The sequence below is a fragment of the Ovis aries genome, chromosome 1 (genome assembly GCF_016772045.2).
Source record: "Ovis aries strain OAR_USU_Benz2616 breed Rambouillet chromosome 1, ARS-UI_Ramb_v3.0, whole genome shotgun sequence".
In the NCBI taxonomy this organism is placed as follows: Eukaryota; Metazoa; Chordata; class Mammalia; order Artiodactyla; family Bovidae; genus Ovis; species Ovis aries.
In genome coordinates this window covers 231,329,208-231,348,162 of record NC_056054.1, presented here as the reverse complement: position 1 = coordinate 231,348,162, position 18,955 = coordinate 231,329,208, and the positions used below count along the sequence as shown (strand labels likewise).

The window sequence follows — 18,955 nt, the reverse complement described above, 5'->3', positions numbered from 1 at the left end:
CAAATAGGCAAGATAATGGATTTAAATCCTACCCTGTCACAATTCAATTAAATGTAAATTGTCTAAGCTTTAAAAGACAGAGATTTTCAAATTGTATAAGAAAGTAAGATTCAGCCGTATAATGCCTACAGGAAATATATTTTAAAAGTAAAGACACAAAAAGCAAAAAATAAAAGAATAGGGACTTCCCTAGTGGTCCAGTGGTTAAGAATCCTCCTTGCAACATGAGGGATGTGGGTTCAATCCCTGGTCAGGGAACTAAGACACCACATGCCATGGAGCAACTAAGCCCATGCACCCCAACTGCTGAGCCCATGCACCCCAACTGCTGAGCCCATGCACCCCAACTGCTAAGCCCGTGCATCACAACTGGAGAGTCTGGGCACTGCAGCAAAAGATTCCCCATGATGCAACTAAGACCTGACACAGCCAAATAAATCAATAAGTTATATAAGATAAAAGAATGGGAAAAGATATACCATGCTGGCACTAATCAAGAGAAGCTAGAATGTGTTTATTAATATTAAGCAAGGTAGATTTTAGAACAGAGACTATTACCAGGAATAAATAAATTCATTTCATAATGATAAATGAACCAATTCATCAGAAGGACATGACAGTCCTAAATGTTTGTGCATCTAATATGAGAACTTCAAAGTACATTAAGTAAATACTTATAGAACTACAAGGAGAAGTAGACAAATTCAGTTATTTTTGAAAGGCCAATAGCTCTCAATAATAGATAAAACATACACAGCACAATTAGTCAGGCTATAGAAAACAAACTTTACAGTCAATCAAATTCACCTATTTTGTCCAACAAAAGCAGAGTACACCTTTTTTCTCCAACAGCATATAAAATATTCACCAAGAGAGACCATATAATTTAACTATAAAACAAAACCAAAGAAATTTTAAAAGACTCAAACCATACAAATTGCATTCCCTGGTATCAATTTAATTGACTTAGAAATAAATTACAGAAAAGTATCCGGAAAATCCCCCAAATATTTATGAATTATAAAACAATTCTAAATAAGATATGGGTCAAGGAAAATATCAAAAGGGAAATTATGAAGATTTTTTAACTAAATGGAAATGAAAACATCAAAATGTGTGGAACATCACTAAAGCGGAACATCACTAAAGCAAAACATCAGGGGGCAAATTTATGGCAATAGGCAATATATGTCTATGTGAAAAAAGAAAAAAGTCAGGTTCCACATTAAGAAGTTAGAAAAAGAAGAGCAAACAGAACCCAAGATAAACATAAGAAAGTAAATAATAAAGATCAGAGCAGAAGTCAGTGACATAGGAAACAAAAACAATGTAGGATATCAGTTTAAAAATCAGTTTCTTTAAGGAGGTCAATAACATTAATAAACCTCATGTCAGACTCACCAGGACAAAAGAGAAAAGACAAAAGTTTACCAATATCAGAAATGAGAGAAGTGACATTACATTCTTCAGATCCTAATACATTTATAGAGGAATATATTTTAAACAACCTTATGCCATTATTTTTTAAATTCAAAAATATTGCTAAAAAATTCTATCTATCACCTGAGCCTACAGTGAGTCTTGGTAGTAGCATCAAAAATCACTGATCATGGATCATCATAAATATAATAAACATGAAAATTTTGAAATATTGGCAAGAATTACCAAAATGTGACACAAAGTGAGCAAATGCTATTGGAAAAATGGCACCACAAAGCCATTTACTCAACTATGCCATTAACTTTGACTGCTCTGAAAAAATGGACACATTTTTTTGAAATACAAACTTCCAAAGCTCACTAAAATGAAATAGATAACCTGAATTTATAGTTTAAATTTTTCCCACAAAGTAAACTTTAGGCCCAGAAGTTTTTTCAAGCATTTAAGGAAGAAATAGTACTAATTCTATTTAAACTCTTCCACAAAATTAAGGAAGAAGGAATAGTTAACTTATTTCATGAGGCTAGTATTACCTTGATACCAAAATCTGACAAAAACATACAAGCAAATTAACAGACCAACATCTGCCATGAGCATAGATGCAAAAATTCTAAACAAAAATTTAGCAAATTGAATCTAGCAACATGAAAAGTGAAAGAAATCATGAATGTGTGGGGTTTATCTCAAGGATGCAAAATTGGTTTAACATTCAAAAATCAATTATTGTTATTCAAAAATTTCAAAAGAAAAACTATGATTATGTCAACAGAAGCAAAACAGTTGGCAAAATGCAATGTCTGTTCCTAAATTTTTAAAAAAAAACCTCAGAAAAGTAGGAATAGAGGCGAACTTCTTCAGATTGATACAAGGCATCTACGAAAACCTACAGATAACATCATCCTTAATAATGATAGACTGTATACTCTCCTCCTAAGATTAAGATCAAGAAAAAAACATCCACTGTCATCAGTTCTGCTCATTGTGCTCAAAGTTCTAGTCAGTACAGTCAGGCAAGAAAAAGTAATATCAGACTGGAAAGGAAGAAATTAAATTTTGTAGTCACAGATGATATGCCCACTAACATGAAAACTATAGAACCTACAAAAGAAGTTACTAGAACTAATAGATGAGCCTGACAAAAAGTTGCAAGGAAAAAAGCCAACATCCAAACCCCAAATTAATTTCTATATATTTTCACAGAACAATTGAAATTAAAAAGCTGTATGTACAAAAAAATTTCAAAACACATGAAATACTTAGTGATGAATCTGACAAATAATGTGCCAGACTGTATATTAAAAACTACAAATCATTGCTGAGATAAATTAAGAGGATCTAAATAAATGGAGAGAACAGAAGTCTCAATGTTGTTAACATTTATGGATTTATAGATTCAAAGCAATCACATTCAAACTCACAGCAAACTTCATGTAGAGATTAACAAGATAATTCTGAAATTCATATAGAAATGCAAAGGACCTAGAAAAACAAAAAGAATATTGAAAACACTTTGAGCCAAAAGATTAAAGTCACTACCTGACTTCAAGATTTATTATAAAACTATAAATAATCAAGGCAATGTGGAATTAGTCTCAAGATAGACAAATAGGTCAATGGAGCAGAATTAAGAATACAGAAATAGGCACAAATGTATAGTTAACTGATTTTCTACATGGGTGCCAAAGCAAGTCATTAGAGAACATACAGTTTTTGTGACCATTGGTGGAACAAATGTATACCCATATGCAAAAAAAAATGAACTTTGATTCATAGTGTGAAATATATATAGAGAGATATTAATTCAAAATAGATCATAGATCTAAATATAGAACATAAAATTATAAAACTTCTAGGAGAAAACATGAGCCATATCTTTGTGACCTTGAATTAGGCAAAGATTTCTTAAGATTCAAACCCAAAAGCAAAAAAACAAACAAACCAAAAGCACAATCCATAAAGAAAAAAAACTTGATAAGTTGGACTTCATCAAAGTTAAAACTTCTGTTCTTTAAAAGGCATTGTTTAGAGAATATAGACAAGCCATCATCATAGATTTGTATAATACATTGATATATGTCATAAAGGACTTGTTTTCAGAATATGTAGACTTATTTTCAGAATAAGTTCAGTAAAGAACTTTAGAAACTCAGGTGACCATAAACAACAAATAAAAAAAGAGCAGAAGATTTGAACAGATACTTCACCAAAATATACAGATGGCCCATAAACACATAAAAAAAGATACTCTACATTATTAGGCATTAGGGAAATGCAGAATAAAACCATAATGAGATACAACCACACACTTCTGTTTTAAAATATTTTTTATTTTTCTTTTTTGCCCACACCTCTTGGCATGTGGGATCTTAGCTCCCAGACCAGGATTGAACCCATGCCTCCTGCTGTGGAAGCATGGGGGCTTAACCCTGGACCTATAGGGAAGTCCCGTGACCACACACTTTTAGAACAGCTAAAATTAAAAAGCCTGAACATTACCAATTGTTGGTAAAATGTGGAAAGACTGGACCTCTCATATTCTGCTGGCTGGAATGTAAAACAGTACAACTCTTTGGAAAACAGTATGAAAGTTTCTTAAAAAGTTTAATATACACTTACTGACCTTGCTACCTAGCTATTTCACACCTAGCTATTTACCCAAGAGAAATAAAGGGAAATATCCATGCAAATACTTGTACACAGATATTAATAGCTATGTTTCTAAGAGCCAAAACCTGTGAAACAACCTAAATGTCCATCAACAGATGAATGGATAAACAAATTATCCAGTTGATGAAATATTACTCAGCAAAAAAGATAATGAACTATTACTTCATGGTACAACATGGACAGATTGAAAAGGAATTATGCCAAGTAAAAGATACCAAACAAGAAAGAATATACTGTATGATATATGGAGAATTTTTATAGAATTCTGAAAATACAAACCAATGTATAGACAGAAAGCTAACTCTTGATTTCTGAGGGCAAGAAGGCAGGAGTGAAGGATTTAAAAAGGGTATGGTGAAACTTTGGGGGATAATAGAAATGTCCTTATTTTGATTTTACACACATTATTTTGGTTTTGCACACATATGTTTATATATACCTTTAAAACTCATCCCTCTAGTATATGCTTTTAAAATGTATTTGATTGTTTTCAGCTATATCAAAACAAATCTGTTTTTATTATTATTATTATTCTCTCAAAACCATTTCTCCTCCAAATCTATGGGTAGGAAATAGGTGAAAAAAGCTCTCTCTCAATGGGGCAAAATCTCTTAATGCCCCCTTCTGATGTGGTAAGACTGTATAATGAAAAAAAAAAAAGTATATCTCAGATAGGAAAGCCAGGAGCTGTGGTGAAAAATGGACTGAGAAATTACTCCCAGGTGAAAGAACCACAGTCTAAGCAAGGATTTTTCTTCACCTTCAGAGTAGAAATCCTCACAGTTCCTTCCAGTAGGATTTCAGAGTTGTGATGGACTCCACAGGGTGCCTGTTGGTTTACTGTGCACCTCCTAATGAGAGGACTATACTGTCCACACCTGATTCACATCAAACATGTGCATTTGATTTGTTCTTGCCATTGAAATATGAGAGAAGTGACATGTACTGATTTCTGAGCAGAAGCTTTAACAGATCCTATGTTTGGGCAATTTTTCTCTTCTGTCTGCCACAAAAACAGCATTCCCAGGTAGGAGCTGCTCCTTGGGCTACATCCTAGAACAAAATATGAGGAGCAGAGCAGCAGATGACATACGAGCAAAAAAATAAACTTTGACATTGTAAGCCTCTGAGATTACAGACATGTTGAGTTTTGGATGATTCTGAAATTAAAAGAGCAATCAGGTGGAGAGTTGGAAACATGAGTCAGATACTAACAGAACAGATGTGCAGTGGAGATAAAATCTGGGAGTTGTCAGCAACTATATTGCATTTTAACCATAGGCATGGATAAGATCAGTTAGAGAAACGGGGGAGAGAGAGAGAAAAAGAGGCCCCAGAATGAAGTGCTGAGGAACATGAACATGTAATTGACAGGCAGATAAAGATGAGTCTGCAAAGGAGACAGGAATGGCCAAATATTTGGAAGAAAGCCACAAACGAGGTTTTAGTGTAATCCTACTTTTGCTGTCCTCATTCTTTTGTTCCTTCTGCTTCACTTCCTCTTCTCTAGCCTAGAGACTGCTGAGCAAGCATCAGAACCTGCTAGATCTGCCTCACATTTTAAAAGATAAATCTTCCTTTTATATTGCTGGATTTTGAGCACCATCTGGACAGGGACCCTGTCCTCATGCACCTCTTTCTCTCCAGGGCTTGATGACACTGTCCTGTCCATAGTGTGCCTAGTGGGCAGGAAAGTCCACCCTGCTGCTCACTTGCCAATTTCTTCTCCTTGATCTTTCACTTTAATATTCTTTTCTCCAAACACCCATACTACTATTGCTCAGGCTAGTTATTTTTATAAATATTGAGTAGATACATAAAAAATGTAGATAGGTTTAAAGTGTGATGCTGGATCATCGGAAAAGCAAGAGAGTTCCAGAAAAACATCTATTTCTGTTTTATTGACTATGCCAAAGCCTTTGACTGTGTGGATCACAATAAACTGTGGAAAATTCTGAAAGAGATGGGAATAACAGACCACCTGACCTGCCTCTTGAGAAACCTATATGCAGGTCAGGAAGCAACAGTTAGACCTGGACATGGAACAACAGACTGGTTCCAAATAGGAAAAGGAGTACGTCAAGGCTATATATTGTCACCCTGATTATTTAACTAACATGCAGAGTACATTATGAGAAATGCTGGACTGGAGGAAGCACAAGCTGGAATCGAGATTGCCGGGAGAAATATCAATAACCTCAGATATGCAGATGACACCACCCTTATGGCAGAGAGTGAAGAGGAACTAAAAGCCTCCTGATGAAAGTGAAAGAGGAGAGTGAAAAAGTTGGCTTAAAGCTCAACATTCAGAAAACTAAGATCATGGCATCTGGTCCTATCACTTCATGGCAAATAGATGGGGAAATAGGAAAAAGTGTCAGACTTTAATTTTTTGGGCGCCAAAATCACTGCGGATGGTGATTGCAGCCATGAAATTAAAAGACACTCCTTGGAAGGAAAGTTATGAATAACCTAAATAGCATATTCAAAAGCAGAGATATTACTTTGCCGACTAAGGTCCATCTAGTCAAGGCTATGGTTTTTCCAGTAGTCATGTATGGATGTGAGAGTTGGATTGTGAAGAATGCTGAGTGCTGAAGAATTGATGCTTTTGAACTGTGGTGTTGGAGAAGACTCTTGAGAGTCCCTTGGACTGTAAGGAGATCCAACCAGTCTATCCTAAAAGAGACCAGTCCTGGGTGTTCATTGGAAGGATTGATGCTAAAGCTGAAACTCCAGTACTTTGGCCACCTCATGCGAAGAGTTGACTCATTGGAAAAGACCCTGATGCTGGGAGGGATTGGGGGCAAGAGGAGAAGGGGACAACAGAGGATGAGATGGTTAGATGGCATCACCGACTCGATGGACATGAGTTTGGGTGAACTCCGGGAGCTGGTGATGGACAGAGAGGCCTGGCGTGCTGCCATTCATGGGGTCACAAAGAGTCGGACACGACAGAGTGACTGAACTATACTGAACTGAAAGTGTGAAGAACTACAATACAATGAACACTCAGTTTAGGAAAAAGAAGCTTACCATTAGCATTGAAGTCCCTTGGTACTTCACCCTAATTCCACCACATGGCATCCTTGAAGAGAAGGGTAATTCCTCACACTGATTAAAGGCATCCACAAAATACTACAGAAAACACCCATTGTTCCTTTGCTTCACTCTATAATTTTACTGAGGCTTCCCAGGTGGCAGTAGCAATAAAGAATCAGCCTGCCAATTTGGGGATGCAGGAGACACGGGTTCAATCCCTGGGTCTTGGAAGATCCTCTGGAGAACAAAATTGCAACCCACTCCAGTATTCTTGCCTAGAAAACTCCATTAACAAGAACCCTGGTGTGCTATAATCCATGGAGTTGCAAAGTCGGACACAACTGAGCACGCGTGCACATAATTTAACTGAGTATGTTTGTATTCCAAACAAAAAGATTTTGCATCTATTTTGTCTCCATGGAACTAAAATTATACTATATGCATTACTCAGTGATTCACTCTTTATGCTCAAGATTATGTCCCTGGGAATTTTGTCCATGATGTTACATGTAGCTGAAAATCATTCATTTCTTCATCTGCATTATGTTCTAAAGTATACCACAATTTGCTTATCTTTTCTGCTTTAGCTATATTTCATAACTTTTGATGTATAGAAATGTCATTATTATTCAATTCTAAGTATTTTAAATGTCAATTATGATTTTTCATTTGACCCGAGTTAATCAGAAACACATTTTTTTTAATTTCCAAATACATGGAGATATTTATCTTTTCTTACTGATATTTCTTTGTATTCAGAGAATATAGATTATCACAGTGCTGTTCAGTAGAGGTATAATGTGAGCCACATATGTAATTTTTACAAATTTAATTGCCACATTAAAAGAGTAAAGATAAACAGGTAAAATTTATCTTAATATATTTTAGTTAACCCAGTATATCCAAACTATTATTTAAATATCTAATCATCTATTAAAATTATCAGACATTTTAGATTTTTTTGAGTTTTCAAATCTGCTGTGTATTTTACATTTATAGCACATTCTAATTTGGACAAGTTATACTTTAATTGCTTGGAAGCTCCATGTGACTGCTGCTGCTGCTGCTATGTCGCTTCAGTCATGTCTGACTCTGTGTGACCCCATAGACGGCAGCCCACCAGGCTCTTCCGTCCATGGGATTTTCCAGGCAAGAGTACTGGAGTAGGGTGCCATTGCCTTCACCGACATATGACTAGTGGCTACCATTTTGGAATATACAGGTTTATAGTCTTTAAAATTTGTTGAAATTTATGTTCTGGCCTAGTATGTGGTCAATTCCATGTAAACTGAAAAATATTTGTATATTTTCCCACTAATTGGGTATCGTAAATCAGTATCCCTGAAATTAATCTTATTTGCATTAAGTCCTCTGTAATTTTTACTGAATTAATTGTCTGGCTGACCATAGGTTGCTACAATACATATTACAGGAGAACCATTCACATAACAGCCTAGAGTTATGCAGTGTACACTTTCATGCCTTATACAGTGGTCCCAGATTGCCTTACTATAACTAAGGAAGCTGTGTTTAATTCTACCGCTATGGTGTGGGTTTGACAGTGTTTCCTTTAAGTTCCAAAAAGTTTTGCTTTATATATTTTGAGGGTATTTTAATAGGTGCTATAAGTTTAAAATATTCATAGTGAATTATCCTGTTAGTATTATCAGCCCAGAGTAATGAACTTTTGTCTTAAAGTCTATTTTGTCTGATATTAATATAGTTGCATACTTCTTTTTCTTTAATATGTCCCTGTTAGAAATCTTTTCATGTCCTTATGTTTTAGGAATGTCTTTTACAAAGAGTCTATTGCTAGAGTTTGTATTTATCAAGCCTGTTTCTGTCTTTTAACTCATGTGTTTAGTTTATTTGCCATTATTATGATTGTTACTCTAAGCTTTCTATTTCTCCCTCCTTTTCTATACTCTTTCTCCTTTGGGGCCTTGGACAGGGGCAGTATTGTTAGAGTTTCTTTTATATTCTTAGTGCATCTTCTTCTAGTGGCATATTTTATTCTTTTAGTGGTTATTTTTGAGATTTTTGCCATGAAAACTTAATGAAGTCCAAAATTAATATATCCTGAATAATGCAAACTTCTCTTGAATATCTCAAACTTCTCTTGAATATCTCAAACTTCTCTTGAATAATACTTGAGCTCTGATCGTTGCCATCCTGACATACATTCTACATTTTTGTTTAGTGTTCTAGTTCTGATCTTTTGATAGCCCCACTAATTATATGCAGTCAAAACTAATTTTTTATACAGGTGATATTTATTTAGAAGGACCTACATATAGAGTCTTTACAGAATTTTCAAGGTCCAGCACAATATGAAAATGTGGAGCCTCTTCAAAAAAAGACAAAGAAGCTTTTCCTTTCCATAACATCTCTTTCTCAACTGGTCATGGTCTTTTTTGTTTATTTGCCGTTGAATCTTGTGCTCCCTTGGGCACAGAGAAATCCCAGCATGGATGCAGGCTCTCACAGGCACCAGGGACCTGCCGCAGACTTAGTAAATGGGACACAGTTAGCAGACCCAACCCTCCCCTGCCTGTGCCCAGGCCTGCATTCTCACTAGAAACAGAGGATGGCAGGAGGTGGGACTATGTGTAAGCCAAGATTCCAAGCCCCTAGTACATGCCTGACTGTCCTATCAGACCTCACTTACAAAGCACAGATACAAAGATAAAGTTAACTCCTCAATGGTGACCACAGAGCATTAAACCTGAAGTGCAGTCTCCTTCAGCGTATAGGCCCTATGCAACTATCCTGATGACACACCCAAGAAGCCCTCCCTGCCTGTATGTTTGCCAGTTCCTTTGCTCAGCATTTTTTCTTGATCATCTGACTTTCCTTCTGAGATCATATTCCTTCCTGCAAAGCGTATTTTTTAGCAGCCCTTTAACTGTCAGTAAACACAAGATTTTATTTTTCTGCGCATATTTTATTTCAGCCTCTTTCTGAAAGATAAGTTTTGCTGGGTACCCTACTTCAGGTTGATGGTTATCTTCTCATGGGGTTTTTAATGTTGTTGTCTTTGGCCTTCCTTGTTTTTACTGGAGAGTAAGCTTTCAATGTATGGATGTGAGAGTTGGACTGTGAAGAAGGGTGAGCACCAAAGAATCGATGCTTTTGAACTATGGTGTTGGAGAAGACTCTTGAGAGTCCCTTGGACTGCAAGGAGATCCAACCAGTCCATTCTGAAGGAGATCAGCCCTGGGACTTCTTTGGAAGGAATGATGCTAAAGCTGAAACTCCAGTACTTTGGCCACCTCATGTGAAGAGTTGACTCATTGGGAAAGACTCTGATGCTGGGAGGGATTGGGGGTAGGAGGAGAAGGGGACGACCGAGGATGAGATGGCTGGATGGCATCACTGACTCGATGGACGTGAGTCTGAGTGAACTCCCGGAGTTGGTGATGGACAGCAAGGCCTGGCATGCTGCGATTCATGGGATCGCAAAGAGTCGGACACGACTGAGCGACTGAACTGAACTGAAGCTTTCAATATGTTTGAGTTCCTTTGAAGATAATGTTTTGTTTCCTCTCCATCTTCTTTTGAGGTCTCTTTAACTTCAGTATTCTTCATTTTCACTATCAGGTCCCAGATATGAGATTTGGTTTTATTTATCTTGCTTGGAATCCTTTGGGCTCCCTAGATTTGTTGTAATGTCCTTCCTCTCCCTTTCTCTTTCTTTTGCTTCTGAAATGAAAAATAGATAAATACTAGATCTTTTCACTCTGTCCTCCATATGTCAAGCTCTTTTTTATTTTACATATTTTTTACTTCCTGTACTCAGTTCAGTTCAGTCACTTAGTCATGTCTGACTCTTTGTGACCCTGTGGACTGCAGCACACCAGGCTTCCCTGTCCATCACCAGCTCCTGGAGCTTGCTCAAACTTATGTCCATCGAGTTGGTGATGTCATCCAACCATCTCATCCTCTGTCATCCCCTTCTCCTCCTGCCTTCAATCTTTCCCAGCATCAGGGTCTTTTCCAATGAGTCAATTCTTCACATCAAGTGGCCAGAGTACTGGAGTTTCAGCTTCAGCATCAGTCCTTCCAATCAATATTCAGGACTGATTTCCTTTAGGATGGACTGGTTGGATCTCCTTGCAGTCCAAGGGACTCTCAAGAGTCTTCTCAAACACTTCAGTTCAAAAGCATCAATTCTTCAGTGCTCAGCTTTCTTCACAATCCAACTCTCACATCCATACATGACTACTGGATAAACCATAGCTTTGACTAGACAGACCTATGTTGGCAAAGTAATGTCTCTGCTTTTTAATATGCTGTTTAGGTTGGTCATAACTTTTCTTCCAAGGAGAAAGTGTACTTTTAATTTCATGGCTCCAGTCACCATCTGCAGTGATTTTGGAGCACCCAAAAATAAAGTCTCTCACTGTTTCCATTGTTTCCACAACTATTTGCCATGAAGTGATGGGACCAGATGCCATAATCTTAGTTTTCTGAATGTTGAGTTTTAAGTTAGCTTTTTCACTATCCTCTTTTCACTTTCATCAAGACATCCTTCAGTTCCTCTTCACTTTCTGCCACAAGGGTGGTGTCATCTGCGTATCTGAGGTTATTGATATTTCTCCCAGCAATCTTGATTCCAGCTTGTGCTTCATCTAGCCCAGCATTTCACGTGATGTACTTCCTGTACTACACCCTGTATAATTTTTTGAATCTCCCTTTCAGCTTATTACTTCATTTTTTAACTGTGAGTAATCTGCTGTAGGATCATCTACTGTGTTTTCATCTCAATTATTATGTTTTATTTCTACAAATTCAATTGGTTCTTTTCAGATTTCATTAGTCATTTAAGTTAATCTTTCATTTCTTCTAACATACTAAATATCCTTATTTTATATTCTATATCTGAAAATACTTTAGAATTTGTGACTTTGATTATGCTGTCATTTGTATCTGCTCATTCTTCCTCTTACTGGCTTTTTAAAAACTAAATTTGTGAGTTTTAAAATTATGATCTCATGGGTCTTAAAATCTGTAGGAATTCTTTGAGTTTCAGATTTAAGTTGGTTTCTCCCCAAAATGTTGGTGTTTTTCCTACCAGGCATCTAGAGACAAGGTTATCCTAGCACAATTGTATGATATCTCCTCAATTTGAGGCTTTTGGGGACACTCAGGTAGTGTGAGTTCAGGATAAAAACCTGCATTAGTATTGGCTTGCGTTTACAAATTCTTGTGAGAGATTTGTATTTTCCCCTCCACTTAGCACCAAAATTCAAGCTAGAAATTTGGGTTTTGTTCCTTGACAGGAGATGTTTTTTGTATTTTGTACATACTGGGTGTGAATTTCATATTCTGACATACAGTATGACAGAAATGACATACTGCATGTGTTGCTCTTTGAGATACAATTTTATGCAGATAAGTTTCCTCTCAAGCTCTTCCTTTCTCTCCTGACTCCAGTGCCCTTCATGGCTGTGAAATTTAATGCTCAAGTACATCATGTTTGGAAAGTACCTTCAAGGTGAGAGTTAGCTTGAATTCTCAACTTATTGTTGGAGTTATTCCTTTCACTTCATTTTTTTTTTAATGAAGTTTGGAGTAATTTTGTATTTACAGAAAAGTTAACAAAGACAGTAAAAGGATTTGTTTCCTTGGTCCCATTTTTTATAACCATGGCACATCTGTAAAAACTAAGAAATTAATATGGGTATAATGCAATTAACTAACCTACAGACTTTATTCAAATTTCACTAGCTTTCCACTGATAACATTTTCCTGTTCTTTTTCTTGATTTGTGTGTCCTTCATCTTCCTTTTTGTCCTGGTCACTAATGAATTTTAAGACTTTTTTTTAATAAGTGAAAAAACACTTATTTTCAGTAGAAAAGTTGTCAAGGTACCTAGTCTGACACATTTCTAAAAAGAAGTCTAAGGAGTTTTATCCTTTTCAATCATCATCACTTGAATAATGTAATCCTGGTTATCAAGTCCAGCTGTCTTTGTGACCTCAAAATTTTCTAGCCTAGAAATGTAGGCACTATTTTTATTAAAAAATGTTTAATAATATTCTAAGAGTGAGGCAAGAATAGAGATCAAGCAATAGGTTGACAGTCTATCACAATACTCTAGGCGGGAAATGAAGTCAATAACCTTAACTGTTGGTAGTCATAAAGGAAGGGAGGAAATAGTTTGAGGTACACCAAGGAGCAGAATACATAGAACTTGTTACTGAATGGAAGGGCTTCCCTGGTGACTCAGATGATAAAGAGTCTGCCTGCAGTGCAAGAGACTGGGGTTCAATCCCTGGGTCAGGTAGATCCCTGGAGAAGGGAATGGCTAACCACTCCAGTATTCTTGCCTGGAGAATCCCATGGGCAGGGTAGCCTGGTGGGCTGTAGTCCATGGGGTTGCAAAGAGTCAGATGTGACTGAGCAGCTAACACACACACACATACACACTGAATGGATGCGGCAGAACAAGAAGGAAGAGTCAGAGATGACTCAGGGATTTCATGCTAAAGATTTTGATTGTTGAAGCTTTCAAAGTCCAAAAGAAAGGCAACATTGTGGGAGATGATGATGAATTTCTTTCTTGACATATGGAATCTTTAGTGTTGATGGCTCATCAGAGTGGAGATGTTTAACAGCAAGTTATAAATGAAAGTCACAAATCTGAGAAAGAGGATGATGATGAAAAACAAAGGGATTAGAAAGAGGAATAAGCAATGGAGAAGAATCACTTACACAGAAAATAAGAAGGGTTATGTGTGGATCACAATAAACTGTGGAAAATTCTGAAAGAGATGGGAATACCAGACCACCTGACCTGCCTCTTGAGAAATCTGTATGCAGGCCAGGAAGCAACAGTTAGAACTGGACATGGAACAACAGACTGGTTCCAAATAGGAAAAGGAGTACATCAAGGCTGTATATTGTCACCCTGCTTATTTAACTTCTATGCAGAGTACATCATGAGAAACGCTGGGCTGGAAGAAACACAAGCTGGAATCAAGATTGCCGGGAGAAATATCAATAACCTCAGATATGCAGATGACACCACCCTTATGGCAGAGAGTGAAGAGGAACTAAAAGCCTCCTGATGAAAGTGAAAGAGGAGAGTGGAAAAGTTGGCTTAAAGCTCAACATTCAGAAAACGAAGATCATGGCATCCGGTCCCATCACTTCATGGGAAATAGATGGGGAAACAGTGGAAACAGTGTCAGACTTTATGTTTTTGGGCTCCAAAACCACTGCAGATGGTGATTGCAGCCATGAAATTAAAAGACGCTTACTCCTTGGAGGAAAAGTTATGACCAACCTAGATAGTATATTCAAAAGCAGACATTACTTTGCCAACTAAGGTCCGTCTAGTCAAGGCTATGGTTTTTCCAGTAGTCATGTATGGATGTGAGAGTTGGACTGTGAAGAAGGCTGAATGCTGAAGACTTGATGCTTTTGAACTGTGGTGTTGGAGAAGACTCTTGAGAGTCCCTTGGACTGCAAGGAGATCCGACCAGTCCATTCTGGAGGAGATCAACCCTGGGATTTCTTTGGAAGGAATGATGCTAAAGCTGAAACTCCAGTACTTTGGCCACCTCATGCGAAGAGTTGACTCATTGGAAAAGACTTTGATGCTGGGAGGGATTGGGGTCAGGAGAAGAAGGAGACAACAGAGGATGAGATGGCTGGATGGCATCTCTGACTTGATGGACGTGAGTCTGAGTGAACTCCAGGAGTTGGTGATGGACAGGGAGGCCTGGCATGCTGCGATTCATGGGATCGCAAAGAGTCGGACATGACTGAGCAACTGAACTGAACTGAACTGATGGTGATTATAGGAGGGGGTGTGGGACTCCTTGACCAAAAGGCATGCTTTTACCACAATTTCTGGTATAATATTAAATACTGGGAGTGAGTAGCCTTTCCTTTCTCCAGGGGATCTTCCCAACCCAGGAATTGAACCCAGGTCTCCTGCATTGCAGGCAGATTCTTTACTAACTGAGCCACAGGGTGGCTGGATCATCAAAAAAACAAGAGAGTTCCACAAAAACATCTACTTTTGGTTTATTGACTATGCCAAAGACTTTGGCTACGTGGATCACAACAAACTGTGGAAAATTCTTAAAGAGATGGGAATACCAGAACACCTGACCTGCCCCCTGAGAAATCTGTATGCAGGTCAAGAAGCAACAGTTAGAAGGACTGATTTTGAAGCTGAAACTCCAATACTTTAGCCACCTGATGTGAAGTACTGAGTCATTAGAAAGGACCCTGATCCTGGGAAAGATTGAAGGCAGGAGGAGAAGGGGACGACAGAGGATGAGATGGTTAGATGGCATCACCAACGTGATGGTCATGAGTTTGGGCAAGCTCCGGGAGCTGGTGATGGACAGGGAAGCCTGGTGTGCTGCAGTCCATGGGGGTCACAAAGAGTCAGACACGACTGAGCGACTGAACTGAAGTATAATATTTAAAGGCTTAATTTCAGTGCCTCTGTGAATGTTCTCATAAATCTCTCACACTTGCTTCCACTCAGAGGGTCACAAACTTAGCTTTAAGAGCCAATTACCTGGATTAAAAGATTAAAATGTTCTTTGTGTTTTCTCTCCTATTTTCTATTATGTTTTGTACTATGCTACATCTCAGACATTATCCTTTACTTAATTTGGTTTGTTCCTATTAGCATGTGAGATAAATTAAAGGAAAATAAATCTAGCAGAAACCACAAATGTGGTGATTTTGTGGCATACCCCAGCATATTTTCCTTTTTCAAAGTAACAAAATATTATCTATTGTCTAGTGTCAGAATTTAATCAGAAACTTTGGAACCACAATGTTTAGTATTTTATTATATTTCTAACTCTACATATGTTGTTACTGTTTCATATAAAAATAATAATAATGCTTATTAAACAAAAATTAAGCCTGACCTTGTTGCCAGTGTTTTAAAATTGCTGTTAACAGTTAAAATGGTATATAATATCATATGTTTTTTCCTAAGGGGAAGAATATACAGATTGAGTTGTGAAATAATCTCTAGAGCCAGTAATTGTAATTTAGGAAGAGTGTTATGGGTGTGTCTTGACTCATTTGTTGTGTTTATGGTTTTCAGGGAGTTGATGCTGATTTCACATCAGAAAAGCGTCGAGCAGCTGCAGGAAACCCTTAGACAGAAGCTGCTGAATGATGATAACTGGAGGGAGAAGGTAACGAAAATGTGACTTTCAGCAGTATGTGTCTTATTTGCTTTTTAAAAATTCTGTCCATTTGCCAGACTACTTCAAATAGGTTTCTTTGCTTCTATGCACACCTTTGATTCCTTCCGGAACTTCCTAGACCAAACATGCTTATGATATGTGTTTTTTCCAAAATATTAGACAAATAGGAGATTAAAAGGTAAAAATAGAATTTGAAACCTTATAAGTTTAAGATAGCTTTTCTTTCTCATGTAAAAGCATAATTTTTGCTTTTAAATATTTACTGTTTTTCCCCATAAAATGACAGAATCTGCATTTGACCCTATCCTTAAAAACAGGGGAACATTAATTCATTCTTACAGTTTCTCTGCCTTTAAGAAGATAATAAAAGAGAATGAAAAATGACTTAAAAATATTCAGTTATGAACTTTTGGCAGTAAAATAAGTATTTAGCTCACTATTTACAAAGAAAATGTTTGCTTTTAGAGTATGAAAAACTTTTTCATTGATTTTTGTCTCCAGAGTTTTCTATATTTTCAAATTTTCAGCAGTGAGTATATACTTCTTTCATAACTTTAAAGAATGCAAATTATACTTTTAAAATTATTGGCCTTTGCTTTCTCAGGCCTTGCACAGCTCTAGTCATTAAGGCTAGACATCATTTCCCTGTTATAAACTACCAGTATTTTTTGACTGATTCCTTGGCTTTATCATGCATACTGTGCTGAAACCTTTGCAACCAGCTGGGTCTCTTCCTTTACCGGTACCTAATCCTAGCTCTAGCCTTCTGTCTTGGTTTTCTGATTATGTCTCACATGTGCATCAGAACTAGAGCTGGCTACTGAAATTCAGATAACTTGACTGAAGTCCTGACAGACTGTTTGGTTATCACTAGATTCTTCTTGGTGACTAGACCTTATAATTTGTAACCCTAAGCAGCAAGCAGTGGCCACTTTCAAACTAAACATCTCCACCTGGAATCCCCAGATCTGCCATCTACAAATGAAATCCTCTAGGTGTTGTTGCTGGCTCAGGTCAATTCTAAACTTGTCACTTTCCTTTCCAGCCTTCACACAGTTGGTCACATCCAGTCTGGCCCTCTATAAATCAATCTCCCTTCCCTTGTTGTTTGGGAATGTGTTGTAGCCCATTCAGTCTATAACAAAGATGATCACTATAACAGCAGTTCCATATGGGCAACGATGAAAATTTGAGAATATGGACTATGTATCTCATTCTTATTTATTTTGTGGCATAGGCTTTTTCTTCTCCTCCTTCTCTAAAGACCACACCCCTTTAATTCTTTAAATATTATTTTTAGCCTCAGTGTACTCAGTTGACTAATCTATTCTTATTCACTTCCCATATCCTTACCAATCCATGTTTATAAGTGTGAAAAGATGATCCACCTACCTTTAATAAAAATCCAAATTAAAGCAGTGAGAGATTATTTTTTACAGCTTCTCTTTTGTCTTGTGATGAAGGTCATTAGACAGTTTTTCATTCATACTCTTTAAGGGACTGGAAATTACACTTTGAAGGGTAGTTTGACTATATGTATGCGTGCATGCTCAGTCACTCAGTCATGTCTGACTCTTTGTGATCCCATGGACTGTAACCCACCAGCCTCCTCTGTCCATGGGATTCTCCAGGCAATAATACTGGAGTGGGTTGTCATTTCCTCCTCCAGGGGATCTTCCCAAACCAGGGATCGAACCTGTGTCTCCTGCATTGGCAGGCGGATTCTTTACCATTGAGCTACCTGGAAAGCCCTGGCTATATGTATAAAGAGATATTATAAACATTTCATCCTTTTCTTTTTGGTCCCATCTTGTGAGTCAGAAATTTCACTGATAGAGACTTCCTCGGTAGTACAATGACTAAGATTTCACAGTCCGAATTCAGGGGCCCAGGTTTGATCCCTGGTTAGGGAACTAGATCCCATATGCTACAACTAAGAGTTTGCATGCCACAACTAAAAGATCCCGCATGCCACAACTAACACCCCACACAGCTAAGTAAATAAATAGATAAACATTAAAAAAGAAAGAAATTTCACTGATGGAAGTAATGTTTGTAGAGATTCACAGATCTTTCCCTCAAACTCCTTAGTTCCTCTTCGACTGAGAGAGTGAACTTTCCTGCCTTTGCTTATGTAGAAGTTCCTCGTCTCCATGATCACACATCACCAACATTCTTCAGATATTAATCCACTGGAGAAGAAATCTCAGCACTTATGATCCAGTCTAGTACTGCTGCTCAGTGTGCCCTGTGCCTAAAGTGCTAACACAGCATGTAGACCAAGTTAGTGTTAGCATCTGACCATATAAATGTATGCTCTTGCTTTATGCTAAGTTAATTTATTGATGAAAATAAATCTATATAAGATTCTCTAAGTTCTTATTAAGATCATGGATATCTTTCTAATAAATTAATTATATCATAGATGTATTTGGCTCATATAATTTTCTATAATATAAATGGATATTTCATTTTTTGAGAGGACATGACTTTTTGTTAATAAATTTTATCATTTAGTTTAGCAGTAAATCAACATCCAGACCAGTTAAGCCAATGAATGATAATTATCCTTGGCTGAGTTAGTTATCGAGACTATGAATAAAAAGTTCCCTGA

General features: G+C 37.2%; 1 protein-coding gene across 6 annotated transcripts in view; it reads left to right on the top strand.

The window, feature by feature from the left end:
• The window catches only part of LEKR1 (leucine, glutamate and lysine rich 1), a 229,083-nt gene that overhangs the window by 172,298 nt on the left and 37,830 nt on the right, over nt 1-18,955 (top strand). For all 6 annotated transcript variants that reach the window (XM_060394362.1, XM_060394355.1, XM_060394367.1 and 3 more), the window contains one exon: nt 16,236-16,329. In XM_060394362.1, the coding sequence (XP_060250345.1) occupies nt 16,236-16,329 (94 nt within the window). The remainder of the gene's footprint in view (nt 1-16,235; nt 16,330-18,955) is intronic.